Below are 16,799 nucleotides of genomic sequence, written 5' to 3'. Positions count from 1 at the left end.
ATGGATGTGAACACCTTGATCGATTGCCAACGTGAGATCCAAGTCCGTATTTCACGCTCTGTGGAATACTTGAAGAAGCTGGGCACGACCAACATCACCGCCAGTGCCGTATCTACACGCATCAGGATCCTAGATCAGCTGTGGACGAAATTTGAGGCCCAGCATGATCTCATTCGCGCGGCTCTGAAAGAGAAGTTTAGTGAGAGCGAATACTTCAAGTCGGAGTTGCATGGAGATACTGAAAATCTTTACGTGGCACAACGCAGTATCCTGGATGGCTACGCTGAACATTTCCGGAAGCCAAACGTATCTCCATCCGTCGACGTCGCATCAAAGTCGTCGCTGCCGCGCATCAAGTTGCCGCCGTTCTCTGGCGCCTACGCTGATTGGCCGTCATTTCGTGATCTCTTCCTGTCCGTTGTGAGCAGCAATTCCATCTCAAACATCGAGCGCCTTCACCACCTCCGCTCATGTTTGACAGGTCAGGCTGAAAAATTGATAAGATCACTACCTGTCACAAGTGACAATTACGATCGCGCTTGGGCAATCTTGAACAAGCATTACGATAACAAAAGAGAGTTGATCCGCTCCAACTTTGCCACGTTTACCGCCGTGCCAAAGATGAAGGGAGATACCGCCGAGGAGCTGAGCCGCATCCACAACGCTGTCACCGCCGCCATCAATGCACAGGAGAGTATTGGACGCCCTATCAACACGCACGGGATGGATCTGTTCAATCACCTGGTCATCGAATTGTTCGACGCACGCACTCGTCTCGAATGGGAGTCAGCCACGTCAGACTCCACCGAACCACCACAGAACGAGGCACTTCTCGACTTCATTAGTCGACGCGTATTGACCCTCAACGCCGCACGACCGAGGAGTGTCACAAAGGGACCTGGAGAGGCATCACGATTCGCCAAAGCGCACGTCACCAGACATCAAGGCACAGATTCGCCTCAGTGTGCACTGTGTCGTGAAAAACATACACTGATGACCTGCAAGGAGTTCAAGGCCAAGACCGCGGTCGAACGGAAAACATTCGTGGAGACCAACCAACTGTGCTTCAACTGCCTGGGCAATCACTTCTTGTCGCGGTGTCAATCGAAAAAGAATTGCCTCACGTGCAACGCGCGACACCACACCATGCTGCACGGGGCATCCACGTTACCACCGTCCGCTGAGGCCACTTCACTTGCCACCACACTGGCCACCTCACGGCAGTTTGAGAGTCACAAGGCCGTCCTTCTTGCAACTGCTCGCGTCAAGGTCGCGGACCGCTACGGATCACCACACGAGGTTAAAGTCTTGATCGACCAGTGCTCCGAGGTGTCCATCATCTCTGAAGCACTGGCTCAACGTCTTCGCCTTCCTCGAGCTTCGACGGATCTGTCCATCTTTGGCATCGGAGGGACTCGCTCTGGATCGGCTCGTGGCAAGGTCCCCTGGACATCACATCCGACGTGACCAACGCCGAGCTTCGCGTGGTCGCTTTTGTGCTGCCCCGCATCTCACTACAACAAGGCACCGCCCAACGCGAGAATTGCAGCTGGCCTCACATCCAAGGACTCCGATTGGCCGACCCGCGGTACCTGGATGACGACCCTGCGGAGCTACTTCTTGGTGCAGAGGTCTACTCGTTGATTCTTGAGGAAGGCCTTCGCAAGGGCGACTCACGCATGCCGATCGCCCAGCAGACCAGTTTAGGATGGATCCTGTCCGGAGGCTACGACTCAGCAGTCACCGACGGACATCGCTGCACGTTTCAGTGCACCGCCGACAACGACCTCGCTGACCTGGTGCGACGATTCTGAGAGCAGGAACGCGAGCCAGCAGCTGGGATCGTGCTCACCGCCGACGAAGCCAGATGCGAGGACCTCTATGTGCGCACAGTCACACGCACATCCAGTAGAAGATACGTGGTGAGGCTGCCATTTGCCTCACCGCCAACATCACTCAGCGAGACTCGTCGACCTGCAGAGCGCCTCCTGGAAGCAATGCAGCGGAAGGGAGCCCGTGATGCTCGGTTCGGTGATCTCTATCGAGACTTCATGGACGAATACGAAAACCTGCAACACATGGAGAAGGTTAGTACGTCTACAACAGGTTCTGGCCCCAGGTGCTACTTACCGCATCACGGGGTCCTCAAGGAGTCGAGCACGACCACGAAGCTCAGGGTTGTGTTCAACGGCTTCCAACGCACACGGTCCGGAGAGTCGCTGAACTCGCACCTCCTCACTGGAGCTAATCTCTTGCCCGCACTCGCTGACGTCTTACTCCGTTGGCGTTGGCATCGGTACGTTTTCGTCACGGACATCGAGAAAATGTACCGACAAATTCTCGTGCATCCGGAGGATTGTCGCCTGCAAACCATCCTGTGGCGCCACAACAGCTCGGACAACATCCGCGAGTACGAGTTGAAGACCGTGACCTACGGACTGGCGTGCGCGCCTTTCCTCGCCATCAGGACTCTTCACCAACTTGCTGCAGACGAAGAGGCACAATATCCACGCGGAGTCAGGGCGCTGCGACACGACTGTTACGTCGACGACGTGGTCACCGGTGCTGACAGCCTGGCGGATGCTATCGAACTCCAACAGGAACTACAGAGTCTCTCCATGGCGGGCGGATTTCCTTTGCGAAAGTGGGCTGCCAACAATCAGCAGGTGCTCACCGGAATTCCACTGGAACATCGGCTTCAACGCGGACCGCACTCGTGGGAAGGAGAGAGCCACGCTACCCTGGGTCTTCGATGGCATCCTCAAGGTGATTGGTTCTCCTTCGCCATACGTCCACGCTCAATCACCGACCTCACGAAGAGACGAGTCTTGGCCGAGACAGCTCGACTATTCGATCCGATGGGCTGGCTAGCGCCTGTCGTCATCCGAGCCAAAATTCTGATCCAGTCTACGTGGCTTCAACGGCTGGATTGGGACTCTCCGCTGCCTGATCAGGACGCACACCGCTGGAAACAACTGTTGAATCAACTTCCGTTGCTGGATCACATCCGTGTGGATCGTTAGCTTAGCACCGGAGATGACCAGTCGCAGTTGCAGCTCCATGGGTTTGCCGATGCATCGGAGCGAGGATACGCCGCCGTCGTGTACATCCGCAACGCTGCAACAGAGAAAACATCAATTAATCTGCTGATGGCAAAATCGAAGGTCGCACCAGTCAAGCAGGTGTCGCTACCTCGATTGGAACTTTGTGCCGCCGCATTACTCACCACGCTCATGCTGCATGTACGCACTACCCTCGGCTTGGCTGCTACGCCGGTGCACCTGTGGTCCGACTCCAAGGTCACTCTTCACTGGATTCGCGGACACTGCACCCGCTGGAAGACCTTTGTTGCCAACCTAGTGTCGCAGATCCAGACCCTGCTTCCAGACGCTCATTGGAGACACGTCGCCGGACGAGAAAACCCTGCAGATTGTGCATCGCATGGTGTTACACCTGAGGACTTACTCAATCATAAACTGTGGTGGACAGGACCTACCTGGCTGTCAGGAGACGAGGCTGCATGGCCTGGTGCAGACATCGACGCTTTATTATGATAATCAAATTCAGCAAAATCAGCAAAATTCTTTATTATGATAATCTCGGTATTACCAATCCTTCGAGTGCAGCATCACAGAATCAAAAATTGTCAGTATTTTATTAAACATTAGGAAACATATTCTGAAATTAGATCGTCAAAGAATGCTATTCAATTATATGCAATTTTAAAAATAAAATATTTAAGAAACCAGGAACTTTGGAATTACTCATAAAAAATATTACAATATAACATTAGAAAATGAAGGTATTAGTATAAATCTTGGAGCAGAAACAAGGAGTTTTAAGTGTTCAATATTATTTTGTGTGAGAGATACTCCTGCTGCTGCAATTCTAGGTGGCTTTAAAGAATCAGTTTCAGCTTATCGATTTTGTCGATCCTGTTTAGCAATATCTCAAAAATATAAAAATTATTTTCGTAAAAATAATTTTACGATTCGTAATAAGATAACTCAAAACAATCATATTGAAATTGTAACTTATCCTACATTAACAAAGGAAGCGACATTTTGGAAAAAAACATTTAGAGTGATAAATAAAAGTCCTCTGTTACGAAGTTCTAATGTAGATGTGACACTATGTCTACCTCAAGATTGTATGCATATTCTCATCAAAGGTCTTGTAGAAATTGCTATTCGTTGTTTACTAAAATATTTCATTTTTGAAATGTAATTGTTTACAATTGAATAATTTAACAAGCGTATTTGTGCGAATTCGCGGCAACGCGGAGTGCGAATCGGTGTGCGAGTGAATATTAATATTACCTAAGGAGCACAGCACAACGACACCAAAAAAAAAGGAAGACAATGTTAATGAGAACGGCACTGTATTTTTTACTATATACAAGAAATGAGAGTCGCGCACAGGTGGCGTGATAAAGAATACACGGATTGCAAGAAGTGCAATCGACAAGGAATAAAGTATTCGCGAGAAGTGCGATACCACGGAACTTTGTAAAAAGCGTAACGAAAAAAACTCTCGGTCTGTGCGTGCGAGCTGCGACAAAGCGAGTGAGAATAGGACGCGCGGGAAAACAGTTTTATCCTGCCGACCTTCGAGAAGGTTCCAATGTAAAATTACCGAACTTGTAATTTTGCAATGTAATGATGTGGAATCTTCTCGAGTGTCGGAGGACAAAACTGTTTTGCCTTTTCTGTTTTGTTTGGCCAGCCCGCGTAAGCGGGCTGGCGACAGCCGAATGCGTTTGGCGCGTGAAACGCGCGCAGCGCGATTGGTGCCTTGCGATTAGCGCAAATTGACGCGCCGAATTTGATATTGACAAATATCACTTTTCCGCACTGCATGCGTACATGCACTTACACACATACACTCTCTCTCTCTCTCTCTCTCTCTCATCCGCAACATTCCGCCCGCCTCGTCGCGACGAGCGACGAACGATTTTTTTTTTTTTTTAATGAGAGGTGCTAAAACGAAGGAAGCATTGAGATGCAGCGGAGAATACGATGCGCGAAACGAGAGTGAGTATACGACTCAATGTTTTACAGTTTTTTGACGACGAACAAGAATAATGATGCGTTTTATTATTATTTACAGTATATACAGTCGCGACGGAACTCGCGGCACGGGGTTTATGCGGGTGGCCCTGGGTCCTTGGCGGCAGCCGTCGGCAGTGGTACGATTTTAACCACTGGCCGGGTTAACTCGCCAACGGACGTGCGGACGTCCACCACGCGTATCTCCTCGTCCATGCCGGGGTGCACGCGCGTGACCCGAGCAAGCGGCCACCGGCACGGCGGGGTATTCTCGCCCTTGACCAGACACAACTGGCCCTCGAGAATAGCTCTACGAATGGCCCACCATTTGGGCCGCGGGCTGAGGTGCTGTATATACTCGCGGGTCCACCGCTGCCACAGGTGATCCCGCATCTGCTGCAGGAGACGCCACCGATTCAGCCGGTTGGCTGATGCGTCCAGGAGTGACGGCTCCGGGATGGCGAGAAGAGGGCTTCCCACCAGGTGCCCAACAATAGTCTGGATCTCACGGCCAGCAGCCTTGAAGAGGGCCTTAAGATGTCGGTCCGCGCCCACAAAGTTAGTGCCACAGTCGCTATACATGACTGTGCACAACCCTCGTCGGGACACGAACCGACGAAAGGCCGCTAGGAAGGCCTCGGCGGTGTAGTCGCTGACAGCTTCAAGATGTACGGCGCGGGAGCTAAAACAAACGAATACCACCAAAAAACCCTTGTAGGCCTTGTGTCTTAGGCCTCTCGTCGTTTGAAGCCACACCGGGCCGGCGAGGTCCACGCCGGTGTGCTGGAATGGGCGGCTCGGAGTGACGCGCGCTCTTGGCAGGTCGCCCATCTTTGGCCGTGGAGTGGCCGCCCGCCATCGGATGCACGGGGGGCAACTATGAATGTGGCTGCGAACCACTTGACGTCCTCGCGGAATCCAAAAACGCTGCCTGATATGAGCCAAGGTGGCCTGGACTCCGCCGTGAAGTGTTCGCCTGTGGGCGGCGTCAACCACCAGGTGCGTCAGGTGAGACTGCGGCGGTAGGATGGCAGGATGACGTTGATCGGCATCCAAAATTGCGTGTTTCAGACGTCCGCTGACTCGCAGGGTGCCCTCGTCGTCCAACATGGGAACCAGCTTGCGGAGTGAGCTCCGGGCAGGCAGCGTCTTTCCAGCACGGACGTTCTGCAGCTCGGCATGGTAGCTCGACTCCTGAGCTACCTGGATCCATTTAGATAAAGCGGCCTCCAACTCCTCAGGTTCCAAGGAGGCCGACACAGCTTCGCTGTCTGCTGAGTGACGCCCTCGTGCCCTCCAGCGCCAGATCCAGGCGGACACGCGAAGCAGGCGACGAAGGCAGGAAAAGCGGCAGAGCTCCTCAGCTTCTCGTTCCTCGGCGGCTGCATGGCATCGGAACGGTCGCTGCTCCGGTAAGTCGGCCGTCTCCAAGAGTCCGATGTCCTTCGGCCAAAAGTCCGCGTGATGACGGAGATATTCCGGCCCTCGCCACCACAGATGGTTCCAGGAGCTCCTTCGTTGACACCCCTCGGGAGGCACAGTCTGCAGGGTTCATCCTTGCCAGGTACGTGCCGCCATCTTGCATCCTGGTTGTCGCGGTGAATTTCCGCGACGCGGTTGGCTACGTACGTATTCCACTTTGCAGGGTGTCCACGTATCCAGCCAAGTGTCACCGTAAAATCCGTCCAGAGGGTGACCGCCGACCTCTCCAGACCCAAGGAGAGCCGCACATGTTCTGCTAGCTTTGACAGCAGAGCCGCTCCGCAAAGCTCTAGTCTCGGCAGCGATACACGCTTCAACGGGGCCACCCTGCTCTTGGCGACCACCAGGTTGATGCGGGGCAGTCCGTCATCCTCCACCCTGCTGTAGACCACAGCAGCGTAAGCCCGTTCAGAGGCATCTGAGAAGCCGTGGAGCTCCACGGGGCTGTGTGGAGCGTTGCTGTGCAGCCAACGTGGCAGTTTGATCTTCTCCAGTACCGGCAATTCCTCCTCGAGGGCTGTCCATGCGGCGGTGTCCTCGCGTGATAGCGGTGCGTCCCACTCGAGCTGCTGCAGCCACGCCGACTGGATCAGCAACTTTGCACGCACGAGGATTGGTGCTAGCCAGCCCAGCGGGTCGAACAGGCGAGCGGTCTGCGCCAGCACGGTCTGCTTGGTAGGTGGGGCCGATGGAGTCAGTCGGACAGACAACGAGAAGGTGTCTTCGTGCGGATTCCAGCGAAGACCCAGCACCGAATGCTCGTCTGCAGGTAACCTCGCGCCGGTCGTCGTGCCTAGTTGATGCTCGACAGGGATGAACTCCAGGAGGCGGTTGTCGTTAGAGGCCCACTTCCTCAGCGGAAAGCCGCCCGCCATGCAGAGCGAGGTCACTTGTCTCAGAAGGCAACGAGCAGAGTCCAGGTCAGCAGCTCCGGTGAGTATGTCGTCCACATACACGTCGTGCTGCAAGACGTCGGCACCAAGCGGGAAACGGTTGGCTTCGTCTGACGCAAGCTGCCGCAGCACTCGTATGGCGAGGTATGGTGCGCTCGCCAAGCCATACATGACCGTATTTAGCCGGTACTCGCTGACCCCGTTGTTCTCTGCCCACAGGATCCGTTGTAGATCTCGATCGTCCGGATGAAGCTGAATTTGCCGGTACATCATTTGAACGTCGGCCATAAAGACGTACCGGTGCCGCCGCCATCGAGTCAAGACATCAGCGAGAGACGGCAGCAAGTTAGGTCCAGAGTGCAGCACACCGTTGAGAGACGCCCCGGCGCCCGTGCGAGCTGATCCGTTGAAAACGACGCGGATCTTGGAACCGGCAGCCGAAGTCCGCAGCACCCCATGATGCGGCAAGAAATTGATCCGGTCACCTGGTGAAGCCACAGTGGAGGCAGCGAGCGTCATATGCCCGAGGGTGATGTACTCGCGTATGAAGTCGCGGTACAGCACCCCGAAGTTGTTGTCGCGGTCGAAGCGACGCCTCATGACGTCGAGGAGCCGTGATGCGGCGCGACGGGTGGAGCTTAGGTCCGGCAACCTCGATCGCAGCGGGAGCCGCACCTGATAGCGGCCGTCTGATAGTCGTCGATGGGTGCGCAAGAAGTGGTCCTCGCACTCCTGCTCGTCAGCGGTCAGCGGAAGGACGGCACGGGAAGGCTCCTCCGTTTCCCAAAAACGACGCACCAGCTCGGCAAGGTCCTCCACTGTGGTACATTGCAACGACGACACGGGATTCGTGATGTGGCCAACAGCACCCATCCGAAGCGCGTCAGCAGCGCTCCTGGCTCCTGCGGCCCTCCTCTACAAAGACCTTCCGGCAAGGCGAGGTCCAGATACACGTCCGCACCGAGCAGTAGTTCCACGGGATCCTGGCGGTGGAATTCAGGATCAGCGAGGTCGAGGTCCTCAAGGTGCGCGCTTCTCCCTCAGGAATGCCGCCGTACACGGTTAGGCGCGGCAGCACGAGAGGCGAAGCGGCGAACGCAAAGTGCCCGTCGCGCGAGAAGATGGTGACCGCTGTTCGCCCTCGAGAGACGCCTGACTGGATGCCACCTACTCCGAAGATGGCCACTGAGGAGGGAGTCCGCGGCAGGCGAAGGCGTTGTGCCAGAGATACCGCGATCAGTGATGTCTCCGAACCCGAGTCAATCAGGGCGCGGACGTCGTGGCAAGTGCCCGCGCGATCAGCCACCAGCACGCGCGCGGTTGCCAGAAGCGCTGATCGGCATTCCACCGGCGGTCGCCTGGCCACGTGGGTCGTCACCGCGGAAGATGGTCCGGCAGCAGGCAGAGCCACAACGGTGAAGGTGTCGTGAAGAGACGAATGGTGCTTGCCAGAGCACTTCATGCACACCTTGGAGGACGTGCAATCAGCAAGGAGATGCCGACCCAGGCAGTTCCAGCACCGTTGGTGAGCATTGATTGCCTCTTTTTTTTCAGCCACTGTTTTTCTCTTGTACAGCTCACAGTACGCGATGAAGTGATCCTTCTTGCAGAGCGGACAGCTGCGGCTCGGGTCTGATCCCTTGCTCCCCACGTGCGAGCGGCGCGGTTGGACTTCTCCAAGGGCTTGCCAGATGGTCCGGGCCTGGTGGACTGGAGGACCTCCAAGGTCATCAGCTGCTCTTGCAGGAACTCCCGGAGCGTGTCGTACGACGGCGGCTCGGCAGACTTGCCGAGCGAACTCTCCCACTCGCGTCAAGTTTCGGCGTCCAGCAGTTCGACGACCAGGTGCACAAAAAGGTCGGTGCAGTCGCTTATCGGACGCCCGATGCCCTTCAGAGCGCCGACTGTGGTGAGTACGCCGTGGAAGATTCGACGGATGCCGTCGGGCGAGGAAGCCTTCATCCTCGGCAGCGATGTGAAGGCCGTCAGGTAGGAACGCACGAGGAAGCGCTTGTTCTCGAAATATGTCGTCAGCATGTCCCATGCCTGTTCCAGGTTGTCTTCCGTGGAGGGCAAGTTCCGAATGAGCTGCTCCGCGTCGCCCTTGACACTCGTCCTGAGATAGTGCAGCTGCTCGATCTTAGTCAAGGATGGATCCCCGAGGATGATGGAGCAGAACAGGTCCCGGAAGCTTGGCCAATCCTCGAACTTGCCACTGAAGAATTGAGGCAGATTGATGCGTGGCAGGGTCTTGCGGGACGACGCGCTTCCTCGAGTCTTCTCGGAGGTGTCAGCTTCCGATGGCTTGGAAAGCCTTTCCTCCATCTCGGCGAGTTCGGAGCGTTGCGTGTAATACGCCGTTTCGACCTTGCTTGGAAGGTCGTCGGAGGTGTACTCATCTTCCTTTATCTCCTTCCAGTATTTGTCGCGGAGCTCCTCGTGCAGCTCCTGAAATCTGGTCCACTTGTCGTCCAGGAGGCGGATCGCAGCTTGGATGGTGTCCACGTTCAGCTTGGCCGCCCCGATTTTTCGTAAATTGTCGACACTACGTAATATACGCACGTGAAGTTCATGTTGAGCGTCGATCAATTTATCCATGCCCATTTTGTTTGTTACAGGTCACAGGACACCCCGGTCGCGCACACACTTAGACTGCAAAGCACAGAAGATGCCGGACGCGACGAAGACGCGGAGAGATCCGGCTCGGAGGACCAAAAAATGTGCGAATTCGCGGCAACGCGGAGTGCGAACCGGTGTGCAAGTGAATATTGATATTACCTACGGAGCACAGCACAACGACACCAAAAAAAAAAGGAAGACAATGTTAATGAGAACGGCACTGTATTTTTTACTATATACAAGAAATGAGAGTCGCGCACAGGTGGCGTGATAAAAAATACACGGATTGCAAGAAGTGCAATCGACAAGGAATAAAGTATTCGCGAGAAGTGCGATACCACGGAACTTTGTAAAAAGCGTAACGAAAAAAACTCTCGGTCTGTGCGTGCGAGCTGCGACAAAGCGAGTGAGAATAGGACGCGCGGGAAAACAGTTTTATCCTGCCGACCTTCGAGAAGGTTCCAATGTAAAATTACCGAACTTGTAATTTTGCAATGTAATGATGTGGAATCCTCTCGAGTGTCGGAGGACAAAACTGTTTTGCCGTTTCTGTTTTGTTTGGCCAGCCCGCGTAAGCGGGCTGGCGACAGCCGAAGGCGTTTGGCGCGCGAAACGCGCGCAGCGCGATTGGTGCCTTGCGATTAGCGCAAATTGACGCGCCGAATTTGATATTGAAAAATATCACTTTTCCGCACTGCATGCGTACATGCACTCACACACATACACACTCTCTCTCTTTCTCTCTCTCTCTCTCATCCGCAACAGTATTACTCATTTTGATTACGGTCATTTTAAGAAAGATAAACCTGCTCTAATTCTTCGTAATTATTTTGTTGATAGCGTTTTACGACAAAGTGCAAAGCATAAATATTTACTCTAGCACACATGTTGCTTTTGTTAATTGCAGATTGAATGCAATATGAAAATCCACATTTGACTGAGCACCTAAATTGTTATATTTTACTATTGCAAATCATGAATGTTTGTTTTGCTTATGAGATACACGAAGAATTAAGTTATTGAGTCGAATGATTGAAGTGTATATTACACAATTCATTAATTTATATCCAGATTTATTGTATCAAAATTTCACTTTTAATTCATGTTTCGAGATACATTAAATTATTTGGACCACCAAGACAACAATGGTGCTTCAGATTTAAAGCATGTCATGCATATTTTAAGTCGCTTGTGCCAGTTGTACATAATTTTAAAAATATGGCTCTTACAATGTCATATAGACATCAATCGCGCCTGTATATCACATTAGCTTCATATCCTGGTACCAATTGTAGGCATTTTTTTATAAAGACGTTAACCGACGATGAGATTAGCTGATTTACGTGTTTTGTTTGTCGACCTCGTGCCGGGTACTTATTTATTTGTAATATTTATTATTGAAAGCGTTCTGAGCGATCCTTTGTTTGTCGAGAAAACCGAAAACACAGTTCTGCGCGATGAACGAAGGTAATTCTGATTGGTCCGATGTTTCGGGTAGGAAAGGTTTTAACACCGGGTATAAATATGCCGACTTTTTGGGAATCGGGACAGACAATAGAGAACCGAACAGAACAGATCATATCTCTCTTCTTCGAAACATCGAACGACGGCGAAAACGGCAAGATACGGCTCTGAAGAATTGTCGACGTGAAGACGTGTAATATTCACAATTGCACATTATACATACATATACATACTATCATTTTGCGTTGGAATAAATTAAACCTTTGGCCTATCCATTGAAACACGATATCCTAATCGAAACGGTGAGAGAAACATTCTATTTCTCTCTCTCACGCTCATCAGACCCCTACAGTAAATCAGAAGTGGGATCGAGGCGTTGCACCCAGTTTCGCGAATTCGACTGGAGACAGGCGATTTCGGGATTTGTTCACGATACGTGTCGAGTGTGAGACGCGCAGGTAGAGACGATTGACGCGTGGTGATCGTCGGGTTGCGTGAGTATCGTGGACGTCGCGGTGTGCCGAATAGTCGAGCGAATCGGAGTGACAGCAACGATGCAGCCAAGTGACTTTACCATTGCCGAGATGAAGGAGGCTCTTCGCGAGAGGGGACTGACGTTAGGAGGATCAAAGGCCGAGCTCATCCAGCGGCTGAACACCAACGACTCAGGTGTGTGGACAAAATTGAGCGATCAACGGAGGCAGGCGATTTGTTCGGATGACATCCTGGATTCGGAAACTGCGCGTTCGCCCAGTGAACAAGGTGACGCTATGGAGATGGAGACCGTGGACGACACCCCGAGACTAGCGGATCGAGTGAGCATGACGACGCCGGAACCGAGAGAGTGTGACGACGCGATGCAGGCAGAACTTTTGCTATTGCGTCGAGAACGAGAGATTTTGGAGAGAGAGCGGCAGTTACTTCAACGAGAAATAGAAGTAATGAGAAGTGCAACCTCCACACCGACGACAACGAACGGCAGTGTCATTTCTGCGTTCGGCGGTGTGAGGGGAATTAAGGAGTTGCTGCCTGAATTTGACGCAACGGATAGCACCTTCTGGAGGTGGAAGCAGCAGTTGGAGCTGCTGAGACGCACGTATCAGCTGGACGAGAATTCGACGAGAGTGTTGATTAGCTCTCGGTTGAAAGGCCGTGCGTTGACCTGGTTTTACTCAAAGGCCGAGTATGTGACGCTGGACCTGGAGGACCTTCTGCGAGAGATGGAGTCGATGTTCGACCTGCGGCCAGGAAAGCTGACACTGAGGAGAGAATTCGAGGCTCGTGTGTGGAAAGGAGACGAGCAGTTTTGCGATTATTACCACGAAAAGGTGATTCTCGCAAATCGCGTACCAATCGCGGAAGACGAACTCCTCGATTACATCATCGAAGGAGTGACGGATCCTCGGCTGCAGAGTCAGGCGCGCCTGATGAACTTCCAATCTGGAAGAGAGCTATTGAAGGCGTTCGAGAAGGTGGTTCGAGGGAATCCAAAGAGACCAGACGTCCGGCCAGGGAGAGACGGAGCGAGGACGACCAGCGGAGGAAGAGCAGAGACGGCGACGCGGGGAGACTCGACGGGGTGCTATAAGTGTCGCGAAACGGGACATACCGCGGCTCAGTGTGTGCGACCGCAAGCGAAGCGGGTGTGTTATGTGTGCGAATCTCCGAATCATTTCGCCAGAGAATGTCCAAAGCGAAATCGGTCCGCGGCGTCGGAAACGCCGAACAGCGTTGCGCAAACTACGTCGATGAACGTCGTGCAACCGGTTGCATTATTAAAGCCATATACAATCACTGTAAAAATTATAACTGAAAACGAGAATAAAGGTTTTGACAATTACGTGATGGACGCAATCATAGATTCGGGTTCTCCGATCAGTTTAGTTAAAAGCGAGATAATTCAGGGCGATTCACGTCTGCTCGAGAACGAGAGCATCGATCAATTTTGCGGAATCAACGGCTCGCGGTTAAATATCGACGGCATCGCTCACGCTGACTTAGAGGTGAGAGGCGTGCGTTTGGAAATGAAATTTTACACGGTGCCCCATAGTACGATGGCGTATAGCGTATTACTCGGTCGGGATTTCCTGAATTGTCCGTCGCTGCGTGTAACATTAGAGCGAGATTTTGAAATTACAAACGCGGAAGAAGCGCGCGTTAGTCAAATGATGCATATTGAATGCGACGACAATGTGGTATGTTCGAGCGAAAAAGTGAAAATTAATCCGGCGGTTGATGAAGATACCACCAAAAAGATCTGCGAGGTCTACGAATCTCATGGTTTGAGTAGTCTTCGAGCGGAGAAGTGCGTGCCGGATCTCGAGAGGGTTATCGAATTAAAACACGAACGACCGAGCGATGAGAGTATAGAGTCTGCGTTGAATGATCCGGTGCCATGTAACATCAGGGACGTACATAGGTTCGTCGGACTCGCGAGTCATTTTCATCGATCTATGCCGAGATTTTTATTGGTGGCAAAATCATTGTACGATTTTATTCGAAAAAACTCTGTTTTCAAGTTTGGGCGTCACCTGTTTGTCGTCATCGACGTGTTCGCTAAATTTATCCGGCTCTACCCGCGTAAGTCAACAGCATCGGAGGAATCGATAGAGTATCTCTTTAAATATTTCTGCGCGTATGGTAAATCGAGACGTTCAATTTCGAACAGAGGAACTTGTGTCAAATCTGACATATTTGAGAGATATTTGGGATCCGGTGCTATAGAGCACGTATCAATTGCTGTGGGCACGCCGAGGGCAAACGGACAGGTGGAAAATATGATAGAATGATAATTCCGATGGTGAAAAATTGAGCAGCGAGGTGATGCGAGCGATCTATTACGCGATCCAATTAAGGTGAGCGATTATCCGTAGCGCGACCTCGACGCGAGATAAACCTCAGACAAATATTGACGAAGCGCAAAAGAAAAAACGAGATGTGATATAATTTGCGACGGATCAAATGCACCCGTATATTCGAGCATTATTATATATTATTTGGTAAAAGAATTTTATTTATTGCGTATTGTAATTTTGGTAATAACGTTGACCGGGACGGTCAAAAAGTCAGGATGGCCGAGCTGTAGGCATTTTTTTATAAAGACGTTAACCGACGATGAGATTAGCTGATTTACGTGTTTTGTTTGTCGACCTCGTGCCGGGTACTTATTTATTTGTAATATTTATTATTGAAAGCGTTCTGAGCGATCCTTTGTTTGTCGAGAAAACCGAAAACACAGTTCTGCGCGATGAACGAAGGTAATTCTGATTGGTCCGATGTTTCGGGTAGGGAAGGTTTTAACACCGGGTATAAATATGCCGACTTTTTGGGAATCGGGACAGACAATAGAGAACCGAACAGAACAGATCATATCTCTCTTCTTCGAAACATCGAACGACGGCGAAAACGGCAAGATACGGCTCTGAAGAATTGTCGACGTGAAGACGTGTAATATTCACAATTGCACATTATACATACATATACATACTATCATTTTGCGTTGGGATAAATTAAACCTTTGGCCTATCCATTGAAACACGATATCCTAATCGAAACGGTGAGAGAAACATTCTATTTCTCTCTCTCACGCCCATCAGACCCCTACACAATTTAAAAAATTTCTTTATAAAGGAGATTATGTAGCATTTGGAGTATCTGTACTTCTATGTAATTGCCTTTTGCACAAACATATTTTATGGAATGATTAATGAATCTGAATGACTTGCCAAATGATGCGATCACCAAAAGTAATAGTGCATGGCACCACATATCATTGCAAAAGTATAACTTTGCTTGAATATTGTGACGATAATTTACCAGTGTTTGAAGAAGTAAATGAAATATTTGTTTTTAATAAAAAAATTCTACTAGTTATTTCAAAATTGCAAACTCAATATTTTGACTTTACCAAAAATTCGTATCAAGTCATAGAAATTCCTAATGTACAAAACTTCGTGAAAAATGTCAAAGATTTGATATTTCCTTATCCACTTTCATATTTTCTGACAAAAAATAAGAAATATGTACTGTTAATTAATCATAAAGGTATTGAATTTAAGGACTAAAATATCTCCTTTTCAAATATAATTCCAAAATATATTTACAAATATACATACATATATACATACATATATATACATACATATACATAGTGCGTTCACAAAGTTTCAAGACTGATTTTTTCCTGAGTAGGAGAAGGCGCGCAGACCGGTTCCACCGACAGGGTAAAGTAGTTGGGGGTGTCAGCTAACCGACCGTTCAGCGGCAATTGCCTCCGAGACGCTGGAGTGAGCAGATCGCTAGTGGCGTGAGTGCGTGTCAGTGACCCCTGTCGAAAACTAGGAGAGTCGAAAATGCAGCGTCATTTGGAGCAGCGTTATTCGATAAAGTTCTGTGCGAAACTGAACAAAACCGCTACAGAGCTTTTGGTATGATTCAAGAGGCCTATAAAGAAGAAGCCATGTGCAATGGTTTTCATGTGGCACAAGAGGTTCAAAGATGGCCGCGAGGACGTTGACGACGATGACCGCGCTGGGAGACCTTCAACAAGCCGAACTCATGAAAATTTGGTGAAAGTGCGTGAACTTTTAAATACTGATCGTCGTCTTTCACGCATTTTCACTAAATTTTCATGAGTTCGGCTTGTTGAAGGTCTCCCAGCGCGATCATCGTTGTCAACGTCCTCGCGGCCATCTTTGAACCTCTTGTGCCACATGAAAACCATTGCACATGGCTTCTTCTTTATAGGCCTCTTGAATCAGTCTTGAAACTTTGTGAACGCACCATGTATATATCGGACGTTTCGCGTCAAAAGGCACACCAGCCTATCCATTTTTCACTTAAGAGTAGAGGGTCGTATTAGAGCTTAAATTTTAGCTTTTTTCTCGTAGAATCGAATGCCGTCTGGTGAATTTGGATAAATTCAAAATGGCAACTATGGTGACACTATTTTCGCCAAAATCGCCAAAATTAAGCAAAAAAAGACGGATAGCGTCATCATGGTCGCCATTTTAAATTTATCCAAATTCACCAGACGGCATTCGATTCTACGTGAAAAAAGCTAAAATTTAAGCCCTAATACGACCCTTTACTCTTAAGTGAAAAATGGGCAGCCCGGTGTGCATTTTGACATGAAACGTCCGATATATATAAATATATACAGGGTGTTTGGCAACAGGTGGGTCAAAATAAGGAGTGGTTCTACATGATAAAATAAGACGAAAATCAAGAATGACAAAATTGCGTCCGAGACTTTGTTTATTAATTATAAATGTTTTAAACTTCGCATTAAGGG

General features: G+C 50.5%; 4 protein-coding genes and 1 pseudogene across 4 annotated transcripts; all 5 read left to right on the top strand.

The window, feature by feature from the left end:
• LOC146724692 (uncharacterized) lies at positions 1 to 1,814 on the top strand. Its single transcript, XM_085490250.1, has 2 exons — positions 1 to 1,360; positions 1,441 to 1,814. The coding sequence occupies exons 1-2, from the start codon at positions 1 to 3 to the stop codon at positions 1,812 to 1,814; spliced, it is 1,734 nt and encodes a 577-aa protein (XP_085346376.1).
• Positions 1,815 to 1,997: 183 nt separating this feature from the next.
• Positions 1,998 to 3,023, top strand: LOC146724691 (uncharacterized). The gene has a single exon (XM_085490249.1). It carries the CDS (start codon positions 1,998 to 2,000, stop codon positions 3,021 to 3,023), a length of 1,026 nt encoding a protein of 341 aa, XP_085346375.1.
• A 126-nt stretch (positions 3,024 to 3,149) lies between these two features.
• Positions 3,150 to 3,554, top strand: LOC146724690 (uncharacterized). The gene has a single exon (XM_085490248.1). The coding sequence runs from the start codon at positions 3,150 to 3,152 to the stop codon at positions 3,552 to 3,554; it is 405 nt and encodes a 134-aa protein (XP_085346374.1).
• LOC146724688 (uncharacterized) lies at positions 3,551 to 15,570 on the top strand (annotated as a pseudogene).
• On the top strand, positions 12,035 to 13,846 carry LOC146724689 (uncharacterized). The gene is given in 2 exon segments (XM_085490207.1): positions 12,035 to 13,800; positions 13,802 to 13,846. Coding segments are annotated over 2 exon segments (1,785 nt in total). The 5' UTR covers positions 12,035 to 12,060.
• Positions 15,571 to 16,799: the final 1,229 nt, after the last annotated feature.

This window comes from Nylanderia fulva, unplaced genomic scaffold (genome assembly GCF_048542155.1).
Source record: "Nylanderia fulva isolate GAGA-0341 unplaced genomic scaffold, ASM4854215v1 Scaffold12, whole genome shotgun sequence".
Classification (NCBI taxonomy): domain Eukaryota; kingdom Metazoa; phylum Arthropoda; class Insecta; order Hymenoptera; family Formicidae; genus Nylanderia; species Nylanderia fulva.
This window is presented reverse-complemented; position numbering and strand designations above follow the sequence as displayed.